General features: G+C 44.4%; 1 protein-coding gene across 2 annotated transcripts in view; it reads left to right on the top strand.

The window, feature by feature from the left end:
- The window catches only part of LOC134447654 (protein MTSS 2-like), a 51,243-nt gene extending 45,716 nt beyond the window's left edge, over positions 1–5,527 (top strand). The window contains exons 12-15 of one of the 2 annotated variants that reach the window (XM_063197224.1): positions 600–743; positions 1,349–1,543; positions 2,157–2,322; positions 2,984–5,527. In XM_063197224.1, coding sequence (XP_063053294.1) covers positions 600–743; positions 1,349–1,543; positions 2,157–2,322; positions 2,984–3,981 — 1,503 coding nt within the window. In that variant the 3' untranslated portion in view covers positions 3,982–5,527. The remainder of the gene's footprint in view (positions 1–599; positions 744–1,348; positions 1,544–2,156; positions 2,323–2,983) is intronic. The other variant, XM_063197225.1, reaches the window with a different exon arrangement.
- The last annotated feature ends 12,937 nt before the right edge of the window (positions 5,528–18,464 follow it).

Below are 18,464 nucleotides of genomic sequence, written 5' to 3'. Positions count from 1 at the left end.
AACACTGCTGCTGATCCCTTTTCTCTCACAGCGGTATAGTGGTGGTGTAGCACTCTGGTAGAACAAATACCCTTGTTGCTCTGTGGTTACTAATGCTCATAGATATGCAATACTAGATGTTGCCTTGACTACCCATGTCAAAGGGGAAAATGGCTCAATTTGATCACTACCATCTCTGTTTGGTGGTAAATAAACATCAGCTGGCGATATGCAAATGATCCTCTATGTGGCAGTAAATCTGTGTTGACAGTTTGTGTTTGTGATGCCAAAGAAACAATCAAATCGGCACAGCAGCACACATCCACAGTAAAAAAATTTTTTAAAAAAAGATCAGAGCAGCGGTTAAAAATTTGTCATGTGGACATGAACGCTGGATCCATCGGCTCAGTTTGATAATTTCTGCGGCATCACGAATAAGGATACGTTACAAGGATATGTTACAAGATGACTGTGCTTCGCCATGCGTAAAGGCTGAAGGCAGCGTCTAGTGTTGTGTATATCTATGGCTATTGCTGCTGGTACTGCTATGCTTTGTGTCATGTGTGTTTGGGTGCTCTTGGTGATCTGAATATCTGCTGTATGTGTTCATCAATCCACAGTTTGGCTCATTTGCTACCTTCCGCCCTGCTCACTCACTCACTGGCTCCATCAGGCCTCTCTCTTTCATAATCCCTGTGTCCCCCCATAACTATTCCCCCGGATCAAACACCCCCTCACCCACATCAAAGGTTCCTTGCTGGAAGGTTTGTTTTAATTTTGACCATTTTAGTTGCTTTTTTAAAATCTCTCATGCTTAATGATTAGCTTTCTGTCTAATTTACTCATTTTCTGCCTAACATCCCTTTTAGCTTTTGTTAACATTTATTTAAAACATCATTGCTTATTTGCTTTTGCATTCATTAAAATATCATTGCTTATTTTTTGCTTTTAACCTTAGTTGCATACATGTTAAGTTGTATATGTGTTCAATCCAGCAATAATCAACACCCTTCTAAAAAAGTGGATTTTGGTCAATGATGTCTTTTAGTAGCAGAGTTCAGGGTGGTACAGCAACAGCTAATACCACAACTGGAAGAATTAAATGTTTTTTATTTTATTTTATTGGATTATCTAAAACGTATATTGATTGATTGTACATAATGACTTTCCAAATATTAATTAGATTATTTAATCATACAAGAGTGGCATTAGCTGTACTGTAGTTGTACCACCTGACGTCTACTAGTAAAAAAAAAAGCATCAATGACCAATGAAAGAGAGCCTTGCCACGATACTCCACAACAAACTACACCTCCCATAGTGCACTGGGGCACTTGTCCCCCATTAAACACCTCCTGCTTTCCTCCAGGATTGGGCAAAGTCAAATGCTTATGAGCTGTCCAATGCCTATGAGAGCCGGGCGGCCTCTCAGCCCCGCAGGAACGACCCCATCGAGAGGCTGAGGGAGTCCGAGAGCCCTTACATGGGCAGAGGGAACTCTGGGATACACTTGGAGGAGCAGCAGAGGGCTAGGATGAGCCCTGTTACAGTGGCACAGGCAAAGGTAATGCGGTAATGAAGTCTATTACTGTATGTAGTATCTATATGGGGTACAACTTGAGCCGTAGTACTCTGAAAACAAAGTTTGTTGGATTGACCTTACTTCAATAGTGAGCATGATTTAAATGAACACATTTTATTCATATGCAACCTATACATTTTCTGTTATTTCAATGCGATTGAAACGTGTTTTGATGGGGTCATTCTCAAAACTTCTCAATCCTTCACCATTTCCTCTCTTTATTCAGGCCATTTATTTTTTCAACATATTATGTGTGTACGTGCACTGTATATTCATGCCGTGTGTGTGTGTGTGTGTGTGTGTGTGTGTGTGTGCGTGTGTGCGTGCGTGCGTGCGTGCGTGCGTGCGTTTGTGTGTGTGTGTGTGTGTGTGTGTGTGTGTGTGTGTGTGTGTGTGTGTGTGTGTGTGTGTGTGTGTGTGTTTATGCGTGCGTGAGTGCCTGCGTGCGTGCATGTGTGTGTGTGTTTGTGCGTGTGTGTGTGTGGGCCTGTGTGAGTGTGTGCGTGCGTGCGTGCGTGTGTGCGTGTGTGTGTTTGTGCGTGCGTGTGTGTGTGTGTTTGTGCGTGCGTGTGTGTGTGTGTGTGTGTGCTCCCAGCATATGAAGCCCATGTCCTCGGCGGCTAGTGAGCTGGCCATGGTGTTGACGCGTGGGCTGAGTGTGGAGCAGCAGAAGAACAGCAGAGAGTCTCTCCAGTACTCCAGTGGCTACAGCACACAGAACACCACACCCTCTTGCTCTGAAGACACCATACCTTCTCACGGTAATACACGCAACACACACACACACACACACACACACACACACACACACACACACACACACACACACACACACACACACACACAGAACACCACACCGTCTTGCTCTGAAGATACCGTTCCCTCTCATGATAATACACTGGTAAGGTTTTCCCCTGTCTCTTCATTGTTAAAGTGGCCACCTTGACCCATGAAGTCCCATGAGCAGATAAAGATTTTATGTTGTGAATGTAATTTCTAAAGCTGTATCAAAGGAACAATTATATTTTTAGGGGTTTTCATATGATATTTCATTTTAAAATGCGCAACATAACCTTTCTAATAATGATGATGATGGTTATGTGTCTCTGATGCCAGCCATCCCCACACCATCTTGACTTAACGCCTTAGGACACACTGCTCACACTCACACTCAACACACAACATGCACAAGTACCTCACCCCGAAGACACCACATCCTCACACAGTATTAAATCAACATCACACTTGTTACCTCCGCCAAGGAGGTTATGTGATTGTCCAAGTTCGCTGTTGGTTCGTATGTTTGTTTGTTTGCGGTGCGTGTGTGTTTCTGTCCTGTTTCTGTTCTGAGGTTATTCATTCTCTCTCTCTCTCTCCTCTACACTCGTTCTCCATTCATTCCCACTCTCCTCTGCTCCCCAGGTTCAGACTTCGACAGCTACTCCATGAACGGCGACGCCGACATCGACCCGCAGACGGACTTCGACCGCTCCTGTACCGTGCCCCGCCACAGCAACCTGGCGCAGAACTACCGCCGCATGATCCAGACCAAGAGGCCGGCCAGCACGGCGGGCATCATCCCTGCCGCGGGCACCAAAGTGGGCACGCCGCCGCACGGCACGTCCTCCCCACTGGGCACCTCTCCTCTGGGCACCTACTCCCAGCCGCACAGCCCCTCTGCCGAGACCAACGGCTCGCCTGGAGGGGGCGTGATAAACCTCGGCGGGATGGTCATCTCCTCCGGGACGGCCACCATCCGCCGAACCCCGTCGTCCAAGGCCGGGGTGAGGCGCACCCCGTCGAACGTGGGGCCGATACCCATCCGGCCCCCCATCGTCCCGGTCAAGACCCCCACCGTGCCCGACTCTCCGGGATTCCCCCCGCCACCCCCTGAGACCAACGGCAGCCAGGATCTGTATCTGTACCCGGACGACCTCTCACCGGCCGCCGTGGAGTACATGATGAAGGGCTCACCCAAGCGGCCCAGCCTGCCGACCCAGACGTGGGGCCCCTCCGGCGGGTTCGATCCCAGCCTTTACCCCCCGCATCAGCAGCCCTCCGCTCTGGAGCTCCACTTCCAGCAGCAGCAGCAGCAGCAGCAGCAGCAGCAGCAGCAGCAGCATGAGGACCTGGTGCTGGCTGCCAACCGCCACACCCTGGTGGAGCAGATCGGGGAGCTGGTGGCCAGCGCTCACGCCCTGGGAGAGGGCCAGTTCCCATTCCCCTCCCCGACAGAGGTGGCAGCGGCGAGCCAAAGCCAGATGGGGATGGGGATGGGGATGGGGATGGAGATGCAGGGCGCGAGGGCAGAGAAGACGGCAGTGCCCGATGGGGAGGATATGCTGAAGACTATCCGCAGGGGCGTTCGTCTGAGGAAGTCGGTCTGCAACGACCGCTCTGCCCCACGCTATATGCCATAGAGGCATCACAACAGACGAGCATGGGCGTATCCCAAGAACACGGTTGAGTGATTAACCTGGCTAAGTTAACCTACAGAAAGTGGTGAAAGTAATTATAGATAACCTGCATGTGTCAGTTAAGAAAATGAGGACTACACAGGCTCTTCTATTAGATTATTTACCACTAGGTTAATTTCACCTGGGTTCTTGGAATATCCCCCCATGCCACATGTGTATGCTCCGGAGATAACGCAACAGTATATGAACCACGCCTTCAGCTCTTTATCACCAACAAGTCAGGAGACAGATTGCAAATACATTATACTATAGCAACTATAGTAATATGGTTTTGATGGGTTATGTAGATTTTTTTCGAGTACCTCCGCACTTACTGGACTGATATGGACAACAATGAGTGATCTGAGAGTATTTGCGCCTGAATTATTTTGTCGCCCGTAAAACAGGAGCTGTCTGGAAAGCGATAGCCAAAACTTGCATACCCACCCCACAATGCAATGTGTATGCAACAGGGATGCCATGCTGTCCTTATTGTAAAAAAAATAAAAACTTCAGTGAAATGCTTTTTTTTAGACATATATATGTTATATGAGAGTTAGCTATGATTAACAAGAGTAACTGCAAACAGCTTAATTAATACAAATTTTAAAAAAACTGACTAATAACCACTGAATGACCGCGGCCACTGTAATATTATCACATATATGCTGTGTACATAACGGATCAGGAAATGGGAAGAGACTTTACAAGTGGAATGTTCTCGCTCAGGTTGCCATGGACTTTTATTTTGGCGTATTTGTGAGAGCTGATCGCTGGAGGGTAAAGCACTGCCACTCATCTCCAGGCTGTTAAACGTTGCTGCTTGACAGTAGCGTATGATGTCAGAGACTATGAGGATGTTATGGTATGTACGTATGTACCTTTAGCCTGTGAAACTGTGTCTGCGTGTGGCGTGTTTGGAATTCACAGGCGCGTGTCCTACATCTGCTGACAACCGCATCACACTTATAACTCAAACACACGCACAAAACACACAATAACAAAATAAACGCCAAAGCATTTTGTTGTATAACCTTTAACTACGTAGACTAAGCACAACATGGCTGCCACCACAGCACTCAAATTAAGTTTCCCTCAGCGAAATGGACCCCAGAGCCCAGCCTCATAACTTAATATTAACACTGCCAAATGATCGGCTGGCTCCTCTGTCTGTCTTATCCCCTTTTACAGTACTGTACTGTCTTATATGTAGTCCTCTTGAGGGAAGTATAAATGTCTTTCTTTTCTTTCGTTTCTTTCTCTCTTTTTTTCTACTATGTAGTGTATGTCCCCTATTTTTCGTCTCCTTATTGGTTGTAGTATATAGCAGTGGCGTGGGCTTCAGGAGTGAATTTAGATGGGACGGGTTTCCCATTTGTCTGAAATGCTCCAAGTGACCTAACCACTTATTATGATGTGCTCTTGGTGAGAGCACCAGAACCCCATGGTAAACCACTAGCTGTTGAGAGATGGAAATGCATGTCAAATAAAATAATAAGCCATACTGTTAGCGTCCCTTGTTTTGTTTTGTTTTTTCCTTGCGTATTGAGTAATGGTAATTATATTTCTGATTCAATTAAACTACTGTCTGGCTAGTTTTTATTATGACACAAAAAAGAATACAGCTGAGATGGGGGTGGAGGGTGCTCAATTACCATTGGGGGAATTAGTCTATTTAATTTGTTAATACTAAGGGGGGTGTTGGCAGGTTTATGATGAGGTCAGGGGGGCGTTTGTTCAAAAAAGTTTCACTGACCTCTGATCTATAGTAAGAAATCAGACTTTTTTTTCTCAAAAAAGAATTCAACATGGAACCCATAATAGAGCACACATTTTGTCAAGGACCCCTCATAATCGCAAACTTTTTCACGACCCCCTGTTCGTGAAATTCGGCACAGACCCACAGGGATCCCTGAACCCCACTTGGAGAACCCCTGGCTTAGGCCATGGTTCCTTGTTCAGGCTTTCAAAGCACATGAATGTATGAGTTCTTCTAGCTGTATGTTATCAGAATGAAATAGGACAACAGAGGGCTATAACTGGGAGATGCTATCCAAGTTCCAACAAGACTAATGATGGATTCTGTTACAGCACAAAACTTTTTTTTTTTCTGTGTTTTTTTTTCATGTCAGCAACGATCCAGAAAACATGCAACCTTGTTCATTCTACAGATACTTGTTGGAGAGTGATGAAACATTGTGGTAAGATGGCAACATTTGACAAATAACATGACATATACATTCTAATATTTCATACATTTTACTATTCAGTGTATTAACTTCAAGTAGATAAGTTGTTTTGATGCTAAAAGACTGTTTCAGTCAAGTTTAATCACAAATTAATCAAAGGCAAAGGTCTACTTTTGTAGCTCAATATCACAACTATACAGTTGATTGAGAGTGATTTCAAATTCAGATGCACACATACACATTCTCGCAGTCACACACCAGCTCTGAAGTTTAAGTCTAGACATTATACTCTTCATTAATTTATAATCAATTATGAACAATATCCACTACAAAACAAGGTAGGATATTTACAATGTATTCATAATGTAACAACAACAAGGATACAGTAAAGCCTATCTCTAATTCCTTAATAATAGGCAACTCGTGGTCCCAGTAATAAGGTTAAGCTAAAATTTGTGTAAAGTTGAAGAGAGAAGATAGGCGTGGCTCGGAAGGGGAGGTCAAACCTGCTGCCACCAAGTGGTCAGAGAGGTGGAAAAACACTGACCTTTCACAGCAGACGACCAAAGATAAATCAGAAATCAATCTTAGCAGAATGGACAGAAATTAAACAACTTTGTCCTAAGCCCGGCCAAAGCTGTTAGCGCCACTGTACAAGAAGGTAATTAACATGAGGACCAGGCATAACAGGGAAAGGGAGGAAAAATTGGGACAATGTAATTGATGGCATCCTGAAGATGCAAGGGTAACACTTCACAATAACCTTCCGCAAAAATGGTTAACTAATGGTTAGCTAATGGTTTGTTGTGCATCTATAATACTATTATAAGCATTGATATATCATTATTAAACCAATTGTAAAACACTTCCTAAACATTTGCTGTTGACAATAACATTTAGGGCTGCACAATTATGGAAAAAAATATAATCACAATTATTTAGATCAAAATCACGATCACGATTATTAATCATGTTTATCCAGCAGAGCTTATGCCCCCCCAACCCCCAATTTCCGGAGCGACATAATAATACCTTACCATTAGTTAATATTAGTTAATCGTTAGTTAACCATCTCGTGGAAGGTTATGTAAAGTGTTACCGAGAAGAAGATATGGAAGAGATCAGCCCAAGGGCAAGGGCAAGGCTCACCTGTCATAACGGGCACCAGTCTCAGTGGAAAGACGAGCTCATTGGTCTGATCTTGGCCTTGGCCATTTTCATTTTGCCAGTGATCTGGATCTTTGGTGACTGATGACTGCCATCTTACATCATGGCCACAGGCTGTGCTTCCTGGACAATGATCTCTGTACACCTTAACTCTGAACAACTTGAATGGATTATTTATACACGTGTCCAATGAAAGTTCATGTATTTTGTTCAGTAGCTTTTTTGTCATTTATTTTAGCTGTCGTGTTTTATTCATAATGGCCGATACATACATCTGAATTAGAAGATCAATTACCAGTGTGTAATATTTTAGGTAGGCTGTGTGTTATTATCTGGGGGTGGCTATCCATCTTCTAGTTTATGTAACACTAAAAATGCTGTAATAAGAATAGCATAATAACAAAATAGAGAAGAAAGGGGTAAAACTACACAAATAAATCACAATGATCTACATGGGTGTCATGGGGGTGGCCTTGAGTCTGGTGTGGGGGATGGCCAGCTGGCCTTTGGAGGAGGACCGCAGGGATCTTGAGGGGGTATAACGGTGGTGGAGGTCTGTGAGGTAGCACCAGACCATGAAGGGCCTTGAAAGTGAGGATGAGGACTTTGTAGATAATGCAAGATTTGAGCCAGGGGAGCCAACTTGAACATGGAAAACAGCTCGAAAGTGGAACTGTGAACCAATTTGCTGATTTCTCTTACAGTATACCAATCTGCTGTTATTTTTAAGAACTCTTATCTTATAAAACATCTTTACATCTTTCCTTTTTGTTGAACTTAAGCTGCAGGCAAGGAGCTGGAAGAGCAAATTTAAAGGAATTTGTTGACTGAACCTCTGTTGTACAACCAGATGGTGGTGCTGTTTTGTCCCAGTGTCTCAATCTCTGTGCTCACGTCAAGACCGACTCAAATCTGCATGTCGGTTAGGTAATGCAGCAGTGTGCGTATGTACCACAAGAGGGCGATGGAGAACCAAAATGGATACAAGACATGGCCAAGCTCTTGTGAACTAGTGTTTCTCAACTGGGGCTCTACAGCTCCCCAGGAGGCGTTAGAGAGCCCTCGGGAGGGGCGTTAAGAACGAGACATCTAAGAGACAGGTCTGTTCCAGTTTTATCATCATGGCACTGGGTGGGGGCGTTTGCGGGCGTATGATGAGGTGGGCGTTTCGGGATGTTGGGGGCATTGAGAACCACTGTCCTTGATGGACTTGCGGCCACAGGGTGCATTCCAATATGCAGACTCCCATCCTCCACTTGTGCTTGTGGCCTCACCCCGCCTACTGGCCCCGCCTCTGTGGAGACGATAATAAAGTTTCCCAGCTGTCAGCCTTGCCACAACAATTTTTGGGGGACCGCTTTTCATTCACCATCACGATTGCAAATGAGAAAATGACATTAGAATTGTGCTTTTGCAAGATATTGAAGTAATCTTCTGTCATCAGTGACATCCTCATGAGATCACAAGCGGGCACATGAGCAAGGGAGGACGGGAGTCTGCATATTGGAATCCACCCACAGTGACTGCTAATGCCACCAGTCTGTCAGGCCTCTCTGCTGAAACCAGACCAGCAGCTGCAGTCTCCTATGTGTCATCCAGCTAAGACAGATGCCCATCTGTCAATAAAGACATGACATGATTTAAATCAGTCATCCATCTATTTGGACAGTCGCATCACCAGATCTATACCTCAAGTCTAACAATAGAGACTACTGCGGGAAGAAAATATGCATGTGATACAGAGAGAGAGGGAGAGAGAGAGAAAGAGAGAGAAAGAGAGAGAGAGAGAGAGAGAGAGAGAGAGAAAGATAGAAAGAGAGGAAATGAGGAGAGCTTAATGATTCATAAACGGCCAGTGCTAATGGTGGTATACTTACGTCCATAGCCAGCTACACTTAGCTGACACACAGGCCTGGAGCCACTGCATACATGGTCAGCCATCTTCTTGTCCTTTCTCAGGACCCCTTTCCCCTATGGAGACTGCAGACCCCATTCACCCCAAACCATAAACCTGATCACCCATCCTCTAATGCAGGGGTGGGGAGCCTCGAGGGCAATTCATGGCCCTTGAGCAGGGTTGAAAGTAGTTTTCATTTCTTACCAGTGCTACCCCCTGACCCACAAAAAAAATCAATATCGCTGCATGACTATTTCGGGTGTCTCTTCATAGGAGGACACTTGTCTCAAATGGCATAGTGTGGTCGTACACATTTCGTATTTAATTAGCAGACCTTACTTTTTTCAAATGTGGATTTTGGGCAGCATTAAACCTATTCTCACCGGTACTACGCACCTGCTGTAAATGTTATACGTGTGGTACACACCTGTGCGCATCTGCTTACTTTCAACCCTGCCCTGTTTTAGCTGGCCCCCGACATCATTTTAGTGTTATACAGCGTCACGTGGAATATGACATGTTTTGTAAAGGAATCTTAGAAATGACATTTGCAATACAATTAAGTCATATTTCAGGGGACCTAGAGAAAGTGGGGTCTGTTATGCAGGTGGTTGCCTTCAAAAGTGCTCTAAAGTGCAGGGGTAAATGAGATCACAAGATGGTGCAAAGACAACAACCTCCTGCTGAATGTCAACAAGACCAAGGAGATTGTTGTCAACTTTCAGAGGGTCCAAAAACAACTGCCACCACTGCAGTGTTAATTTCGTCAACCACGACGATGACGAAAATATTTCGTCAACGCCCCTTTTTCCCTTGACGATGACGAGACGATGACGCACTAAAAATTGCCTCCAGCAAATAAAAATATGACGAAAATAAAAAATATTTTCGTCAAGGAGACTAAGACGAGACGAAATTTCCAAGCCATGGACGAATGGACATTAAAAAATATAATTATTTATAATTAATTTGTAATTTGTAATTGTAATATAGGCCAAAGTGTCTTGAACTTCATAGGTTATTGCGCGCTCACGCTGTTGCCTCGCTTGTCTCTGCTGGCAGCCAGCCAGTCCATGCGCGGCTCAGTCAGTAGTTCTGTAGCCTAGTAGTTCAGTGAGTCCATTTAAGTTTAGGTCCTAAACATTCCCAGAGAAAGAGAAAAAATAGCCGACGTTGAGGGAAGTGGTAATTTTGAAACATGTTCAACAACCCTCTTGTCCATGACGAAGACATGTGTTTCTGCAGTAATGACAGTCGTCGCGCCAATCCTCCTCTGATACTGTCATGTTAAACCTCCTCGAGCTTCCACTATTCTCCTTTTCACTTCGGCTGCCCGGCGTTCGTTGTCTGTTCTTTTTTTGTAATGTTTGCTATATTTGTTGTTTAACCACGTGAGTAGGCAGTTCGCAAGCAAATCATGAAGGTCGGATTTGTGAATGTAGCCTATTTAAATCTGTCACCGTCGGAGCGCGCGCCAGCGGGGGAAAGTTGGCCTGTCTAAACAGAGGCACGGCTACTGTAGTTTTGAAAAGAATCAATGGATGGGCGATCGCTGAGGAGTTTTAAACTGTTGAGATTTGAAACTTGTTCTTGTCGAGAGCAACGCTAAAAGACCCAAAGGAAGTCGACAGCATTTCCATGCGTCTGCAGCGTCTTCCTAAGTTCCAAAAACTCTTTTCAGGGTCATGCTTATCGAGCCTCGACACCCCCGACAAACAAAACAGCATTAGTGTTTAAATATTTGTATGTACTTGTCCTTTCTATCGTCCAGTCTGCATACCCCTGCCTAACTATTTCTCCTGGGACTTTTGCAGGGCATACGATGTGTGCTCGCGCAATCTATTTAAGCCTATTCCACGCATGTCGCACGAGTCATTATCGTTCTCTGCTCGCATTGCCAATTGAAAACAAAAACCGCTAACTGCATAGTCTAACATCAGCAATATTTTATCTGACTCGTGGTCATCGGGAAGCCACTATCAGGGAGACTTCTTGAACTTCATGGAGACTTGGGATGTCTGGTCTTCCCACTGCCGGTACCTAATCTGCAGGCTTTAAGTCACGCGGTCAGGTGAAGAAGAGCATGTAGTTTCCTCCGTGATCAAACTCAAAATCAAATAATATGCAGCAGCTTCTAATGCACGAGAGAGAGAGAGAGAGAGAGAGAGAGAGAGAGAGAGAGAGAGAGAGAGAGAGAGAGAGAGCAGCCTGCACCTGGAAGTGTGTGTGTGTGTGTGTGTGTGTGTGTGTGCGCGCGCTCGCGCGATGCTCCTTTGCTCTATGATGTTGAAATGACTGATTTGGGTTTTGGTGGAAAATGACCTAGTAACAAGGTGAATATTTGCTGTAATAGGCTATATTAGTAATACTTTCTGAAATAACAATAGCCATTGTAGGTTATTTATTTTACACCACAATATTGACTAAAATGACTAAAATTTGAAATGTTGACGAAAATGACTAAAACGACTAAAATTTGACTATGACTAAAATTGATTTTCGTCATTTTGACTAAGACTAAGACTAAATTGGGAAGACAATGACTAAAATATGACTAAGACTAAAATTGATTTTCGTCATTGTGACTAAGACTAAGACTAAATCATAAAAAGCTGACGAAATTAACACTGCTCCACTGACCATCGACGGTGATGCTGTGGAGAGAGTGAGCAGCACCAAGTTCCTTGGAGTGCACATCAGCGACGACCTCTCTTGGACCACCAACACTGCATCACTGGCAAAGAAGGCCCATCAGCGTCTCTACTTCTTGCGCAAACTAAAGAAGGCAAGTGCTACACCCTCCATCATGACAACATTCTACAGAGGAACCATAGAGAGCGTCGTGTCCAGCTGCATCACAGTGTGGGGAGGAAGCTACACGGAGAAAAACAGGAAGACACTCCAGCGTGTTGTGAACACAGCGAAGAAGATCATTGGAGTACCACTCCCCTCCCTGCAGGACATTTACACCGCACGCCTCACCCGGAAAGCACTGATGATCATCAAAGACACAAGCCACCCAGCACACAAACCTGTTCACCCCTCCTGCCCTCTGGAAAGAGGTACAGGCGCCTCCGTTCCCGCACCACCAGGCTTGCAAGCAGCTCGATGCACCAAGCAATCAAGATACTGAACACTCAACCCACTCTCCCTCCACTGTCAGCCTCTAGCCAGCCAGGCCACTGACAACCCCCCCCCCCCCCCCCCCCCCCCCCCTCATCCCCACCACCATATCTGCGACTGAACATTCCACCTGCACTACTGAACTTTCAACCTGCACTAACTCAAAACATGCACACGCGCACACACACACACACACACACACACACGCACGCACACAGACACACACACGCGCACTGCACTTTCTGCACTAAACCCAAACATACACACACTGACACACACACACACACACACACACACACACACACACACACACGCACACAAACACACACAGACGCACACCGCACTTTCTACCTGCATTAAACACACACACACACACACAAACACACAAAACACACACACACACACACACACACACACACACACACACACACACTGCTGCTGGTGTACTTGATAGACCCTTTTTAATATTTATTTTTCTTCAAATGCTACTATTACTATGTCAGAACGCTACAAAGGACTTTTAGAAAAAGCACAACAAAATACCTCCTCTTAATGTATGTTCTCTACAAGTCTTCTGTTGTCCAGTCTTGCACTTTAAATGTCTGTATGAGCACTGTCTATGTCCATACTGTCTTATGTCCATGTATGAGTACTGTCTATGTCTATACTGTCTATGTCCTTACCTAGATTAGTCTATGTCTGCATGGGAAAGCAAGCAACGTAATTTCAAATTCTTTGTATGACCAGTGCATGTAAAGAAATTGACAATAAAACTAACTTGACTTGACTAAATCCTGGTGTTCATAGTACAACCCTTGGAGGACTTTTACGGCCCTTGGAGGGATTTGAAGTGGCTCCTCGAATGAAAAAGGTTCCCTACCCCTGCTTTAATGCTTCTAACCAACAAAATCAGCAGTCCTCTCCTTGGTGTGGACTGAGGAGTAGACATGAGTATGGAGAGACACCGCATAATTTCTCCTTAAACTCAGTATAGTCCATTTCAGTGTCATCCTCAAGCTACCTCTTTTTAACATCTAATTTAGACATAAAGACAATATAGATATATCCTGATGCTTTTGGAACTGTAAGTCTGAACACTGCGCCGAACAAGGGAACAGATTTACTGTGTGTGTGTGTGTGTGTGTGTGTGTGTGTGTGTGTGTGTGTGTGTGTGTGTGTGTGTGTGTGTGTGTGTGTGTGTGTGTGTGTGTGTGTGTGTGTGCGTGTGCGTGCACGCGTGTGTCAGTATATGTGCATAAGGTTAGTTGCTGAGCCAATGAAGAAAAACAAATGAGTTGAAAAAATGGCCTGGGACAAAGTCAACTGCAAGGGCCCCCTTCTCAATACTGAGGACCCAGTTCTGGGCCCCCCTTTCCCTGTGCTCAGGTCAACAGAGGAGTTTCGTTGCAAAATTAGGCTACTTAAACACCATTTTCTTACTTCGCATTTCAATATTGGAAATCACTTTTCAGACATCCTTTCACCTATGAGTGAATTCTTGCTATCCAAATGTTTTGAGAACATACTTTTGACCTGTATAAAATGCATTTAGCAATGCAATGCCCAATACAAAATTTCTCAAAAATGTTCCAAAATGAATGTCTTTTTGCAACAAAGCTCTTCAACTGCTTCCTTTGGGCTGCCTGTAGGCCCGCCCTGACCGTCCAAACCTTTAAAACGACTACCTCTCTGCTCCTGTCATCAATAATATGAGAAAAACAAGAATCACTCAGCTCTACGGAGTCTCTTTGCACTGGGGACACCATACTATTCAATTTCATTCCAGTTTTTGAATAATGGTCTGTCTTGTCTGTCTACAGTGTATTTAGAGCTTTGGCTCTGTCAGTTGGATTTGTATGGAGAAGGTATTTTGCAGACAAATAATAAATAACTGTAATTGGGTGGTCGTAACATAGCAATATGGATAGGTGGGGTGGGGAAATATTGGATAGCCCATTTTACGAGACCTTTGAGGTTCCATCTGCATTTATGTTTGCAGCTGCTGAAAGGACTGGCCTATGTCTCAAGCCAACTATCTGGGTTGTGTGTGTCCTCTTAAAGCACTGGAAAAATAGTTTAACCTTAAATGGACATTTTTTTAACGTCCACATACATTGTATAACCCTCAGAGAGTGTCCCATATCAGTTGTGTGTCAATGTCAGAGTGGATATCTGTTCACTTTCAAACCATCAGAAGTTGAAAAGTAAACAACTGTCTCGCTGTCATCTTCTAGCAGTGGGCCAGTGATTCCACAACGGTTTTTGTTTTGTTTTGTTTCATCACTGTTGTGGCGTTACAGTTGAGTAAATGGCGCTCGGATGACTTGTGTCGTTTTGAAGGGGCGCGCGCGGAGGAGCACGGGCTGAGTCTGGCCCATCATGATGATTACAGCTCAGAACGAATCAGGGACGCGTGCGCTCAGAGGCGTTGTTTGATGTGGCATTTGGAGATTGCCAGAATGAGTAGCGACACAGACACAGACACACAGCCCCGTGTCATTCCGTCAGGCCGTCAGTCACTCCGTCACTCCCACACGGACCGGGCCTCCGGTTTACCCGCTTGTCACCGCAGCCCAGGCAGCCAGAGCGCATCTATCGCCGCCGGCTATATTTTGGAGGACGTGACAGGAGCGCGCAATCCTCCATCAGACCCGCCGTTAAGTGGCACGCGTGTCATCTTCCCTGACACGCGCGCTTGTTTGATAGTCCGGTGATCTCCGGCGCCAACGCGAGACATGTCTCAGCGCAGCGCCATGCAGGCGGACATGGCAGCCTACACTTGGACGCCCGTGTGGGATATCATCAACCGGGGAATGTATGGCGCAGTTTTAAAGTGCGGGGGAGGACAGTATTTTCACATATGGCATTGTGGTCTGAGTAAACGCAATATGCGACATATAAGTGACATTTCTTCAGTTTGATGTAGGCCTAACACCAATTTTCAGATAATAAATTGTTTGGTTTGTGGTCAAAAGTAGTGTAAGCCAACTTTTATTAGAAAATGTCCAATTGTTTGTGTTGTGGTGTGCATATATCTGTATTATTTTAGCCTATCAAAAGGAGGCATCGTAGTTGGCTGTTTGGTATAGTTGCAAAAAAATTTTTTTTTAAATATCTCTCTGTGATAAATGTCACTGTCACACTACCTGGTCAATTTAACCCACATCTTTACTATAACACATGATTTTCTTAACCATTTCTTTTATATAGGCTACTATAGCCTATGTGTGCCTCAATATTAAGATAAAACAAATAAAACACCAGAATAAATTGCTTTGCATAGTGTAATGACAAACAATGAGATATACAATTTTTATGAGCTCATCAGACCTACAATTTATTATTCTTATTGTTTGTGACATGAGGCCATCCTATGGTGCCCGGTGCTGAGCAGGCTGTGGCTGTAGAGGCTATACAGCCAGCCTATACCGTGGTGGTGACAGTGTGCAGACAGGCATGCCTTTCTCCTGAGCCCCTTCCTGTCATTTATTAGAGCCATAAGTGCATCATCACATGTCCTTGGCCAACCCAGTTTACATCACTCGGGCCCTGAGAAATGGCCCTTCACAAGAGCTTTTGGGGAGCCGCGTGATGAATGCGGGCTTTTATATGATGTTAATAGATGTTTTCTCCTCCAAAACTGCCACAAATCAACACGGATGACCTCATCAGGAAGGACACTTAATAATAACACTTTTATTGATTGATGTGCGTGACTCAGTGGGTGCGTGGGTGCATGTGTGTGTGTGTGTGTGTGTGTGTGTGCGCGAGTGCGAGTGCGAGTGCGTGCGTGCGTGTGTGTGTGTGTGAGAAAGAGAGAGAGAGAGAGAGAGAGAGAGAGAGAGAGAGAGAGAGAGAGAGAGAGAGAGAGAGAGAGAGAGAGAGAGAGAGAGAGAGAGAGAGGATGAAGTTCATTTAGCACAACACCTGTCAACACTGCCAAAACACAAAACAGATCTCTGTTTCTCCCAGTCAACCAGCAAAGGACACACATGTTTCAAAGATGTGGCTGCTAGTGACAGAAGCTTGCTTTTCTCTGCATACTTTTCATCGTTACATTCTCTCTCTTTATGTCTCTCTCTCTTAATGTCTCTCTCTCTCTCTCTCTCTCTCTCTCTCTCTCTCTCTCTCTCTCTCTCTCTCTCTCACTCTCTCTCTCCTATTCCTATCTTCCACTTCCTACAGAATAGTGTTAGTCTTGTCCCACCCAACGGAAGCCATTGTAATACATTATGATAGCAGATAGCCTATACAGTCTCTCTCTCTCTCTCTCTCTCTCTCTCTCTCTCTCTCTCTCTCTCTCTCTCCCTCTCTCTCTCCCTCTCTCTCTCTTTCTGTCTGTCTCTCTCTCTCTCTCTCTCTCTCTCTCTCTTTCTGTCTGTCTGTCTGTATCTCTCTCACACCCTCTCTCTCTCTTTCTTGGATGTACTTTTTGGCCCTCTTTCAGCTCTAGACTAGACAACTCCAGCGTGCAGATGGCAGAGGTGTGTGCTGAGGAAGACCATTCCTTCAACAAGATGAGAGAACGAGCAGCATGCACACACCCATCCAAACTCACGTGTACAACAGACACAGAGACACAGACACAGAAAAGCACAAACTCAGATGGCCAAAATGCACATCTTTTTGTTATATTTTGTCATATTTCGTTTTTGTGCTAAACTGCATCCTCTATTTCAACAAAAATGTTGACTGTAAGCACTGAACATAAAGGTTTCACGTGACATTTTAAAACAGTCACCAATGTGACAAGCTCCATACATCAAATAAGATGCTTTTAAGTTTGTTCTAATGTGCAATTTTTACCATGTTGAGGAGCATTGGATGTCTAGGAACTATTTGGATTATTCTGCATATTCCATGTCATCGTTGTCAGGCAGAATCCTGTAATCTCCACATTTCACTGCTTTTTTCCCTGATTAATTTATAAATCACTGTATTTTTAACATTAAAGCTGGTTATTAAATTGTTTAGCGCACGCATGCTCATGGAGACTGACCAGTAGTGCTGACTTATATTTTATAATGAATAATGAATAAAAATTTAAATAGTGGTGATACGATGTTTCTGCTGGACAGCGACGTATTTTCATATTATTAAAGGGGCACTGTGTGAGATGGTGGCCAGGTATTGCAACTACACTGTTCAGTGAAATTGTACTGCCAAATTTGATCTTTTCATGAACATTTAATTTAATTAATTAACTAACATTTACTAGTATGACCAAAGTACAGTAAGTATTTCAGCTAAAAATGCCCATTTCTGGAAATTAAAAATGGCGGACCATGAAGATCCCCCTTTTCATGTATGAATGAACAGTGCGATTTTCCCAGTCATAATGAATACTTGAAATGTAAGTAATGAAAAAAGGTAATATTAGTGAATTGGTAGCATGAATTCTGAAAATAAACTACTACAAACATCACACAGTGCACCTTTAAAAAAACAGGTGAGTACAGTTCAGGGTATGGAGACGAGGACTAAAGAGTAAAAACATAACCATCCATGGTGAGGTCTTGGTGATGTGTCCCTCTGTCCCCCAGGGGAAATGCGGTGACAGCCTACTCCTTTCTTAAAGGCCAACTTCCGATAAAACACAGTTTTACTCACTCCTTTTGAAAATCGGACGGTCACCCCAAGTTAAACTCACATGCAAGGCTTTCATAGCGGTGCATCACCTCGTCTGGCTGTGTTTCCCATTGTTTCCCAATTGACATAAATAATGTAGATAAACGAGCGAATCATGAAAGCCTTTCTGTGTTGCGTCACATCGAAAGAAGGCGTTGCCCACAAAGGTTTATGTCGACCCATTTTCCTAAAAACATGTCGAGTAATTTTTTTCTGCTTGTTTTCAAAACAAGCAACGCCTGGTGGCCCGAAACCTAGCTTAGCTTAGCTATCAGCTGGTTGCTACTCCCGGATACACACAGAGTACAAAGCGTCATACATAGAGATTGACCACTCTGGTCAACCCATGCCTGCAGTTCGCCTAGGGGTCGCTGTCGAAAGAGCACAGCCCTGAATGGAGCCTGCACGCCTCCGTTGGCGCCCCTATAGTGCAGTACCACCCG

The sequence above is a fragment of the Engraulis encrasicolus genome, chromosome 4, assembly GCF_034702125.1.
Source record: "Engraulis encrasicolus isolate BLACKSEA-1 chromosome 4, IST_EnEncr_1.0, whole genome shotgun sequence".
Lineage (NCBI taxonomy): Eukaryota > Metazoa > Chordata > Actinopteri > Clupeiformes > Engraulidae > Engraulis > Engraulis encrasicolus.
The sequence above is the reverse complement of the archived record's forward strand: the minus strand, read 5'-3'. Positions and strand labels throughout refer to the sequence as shown.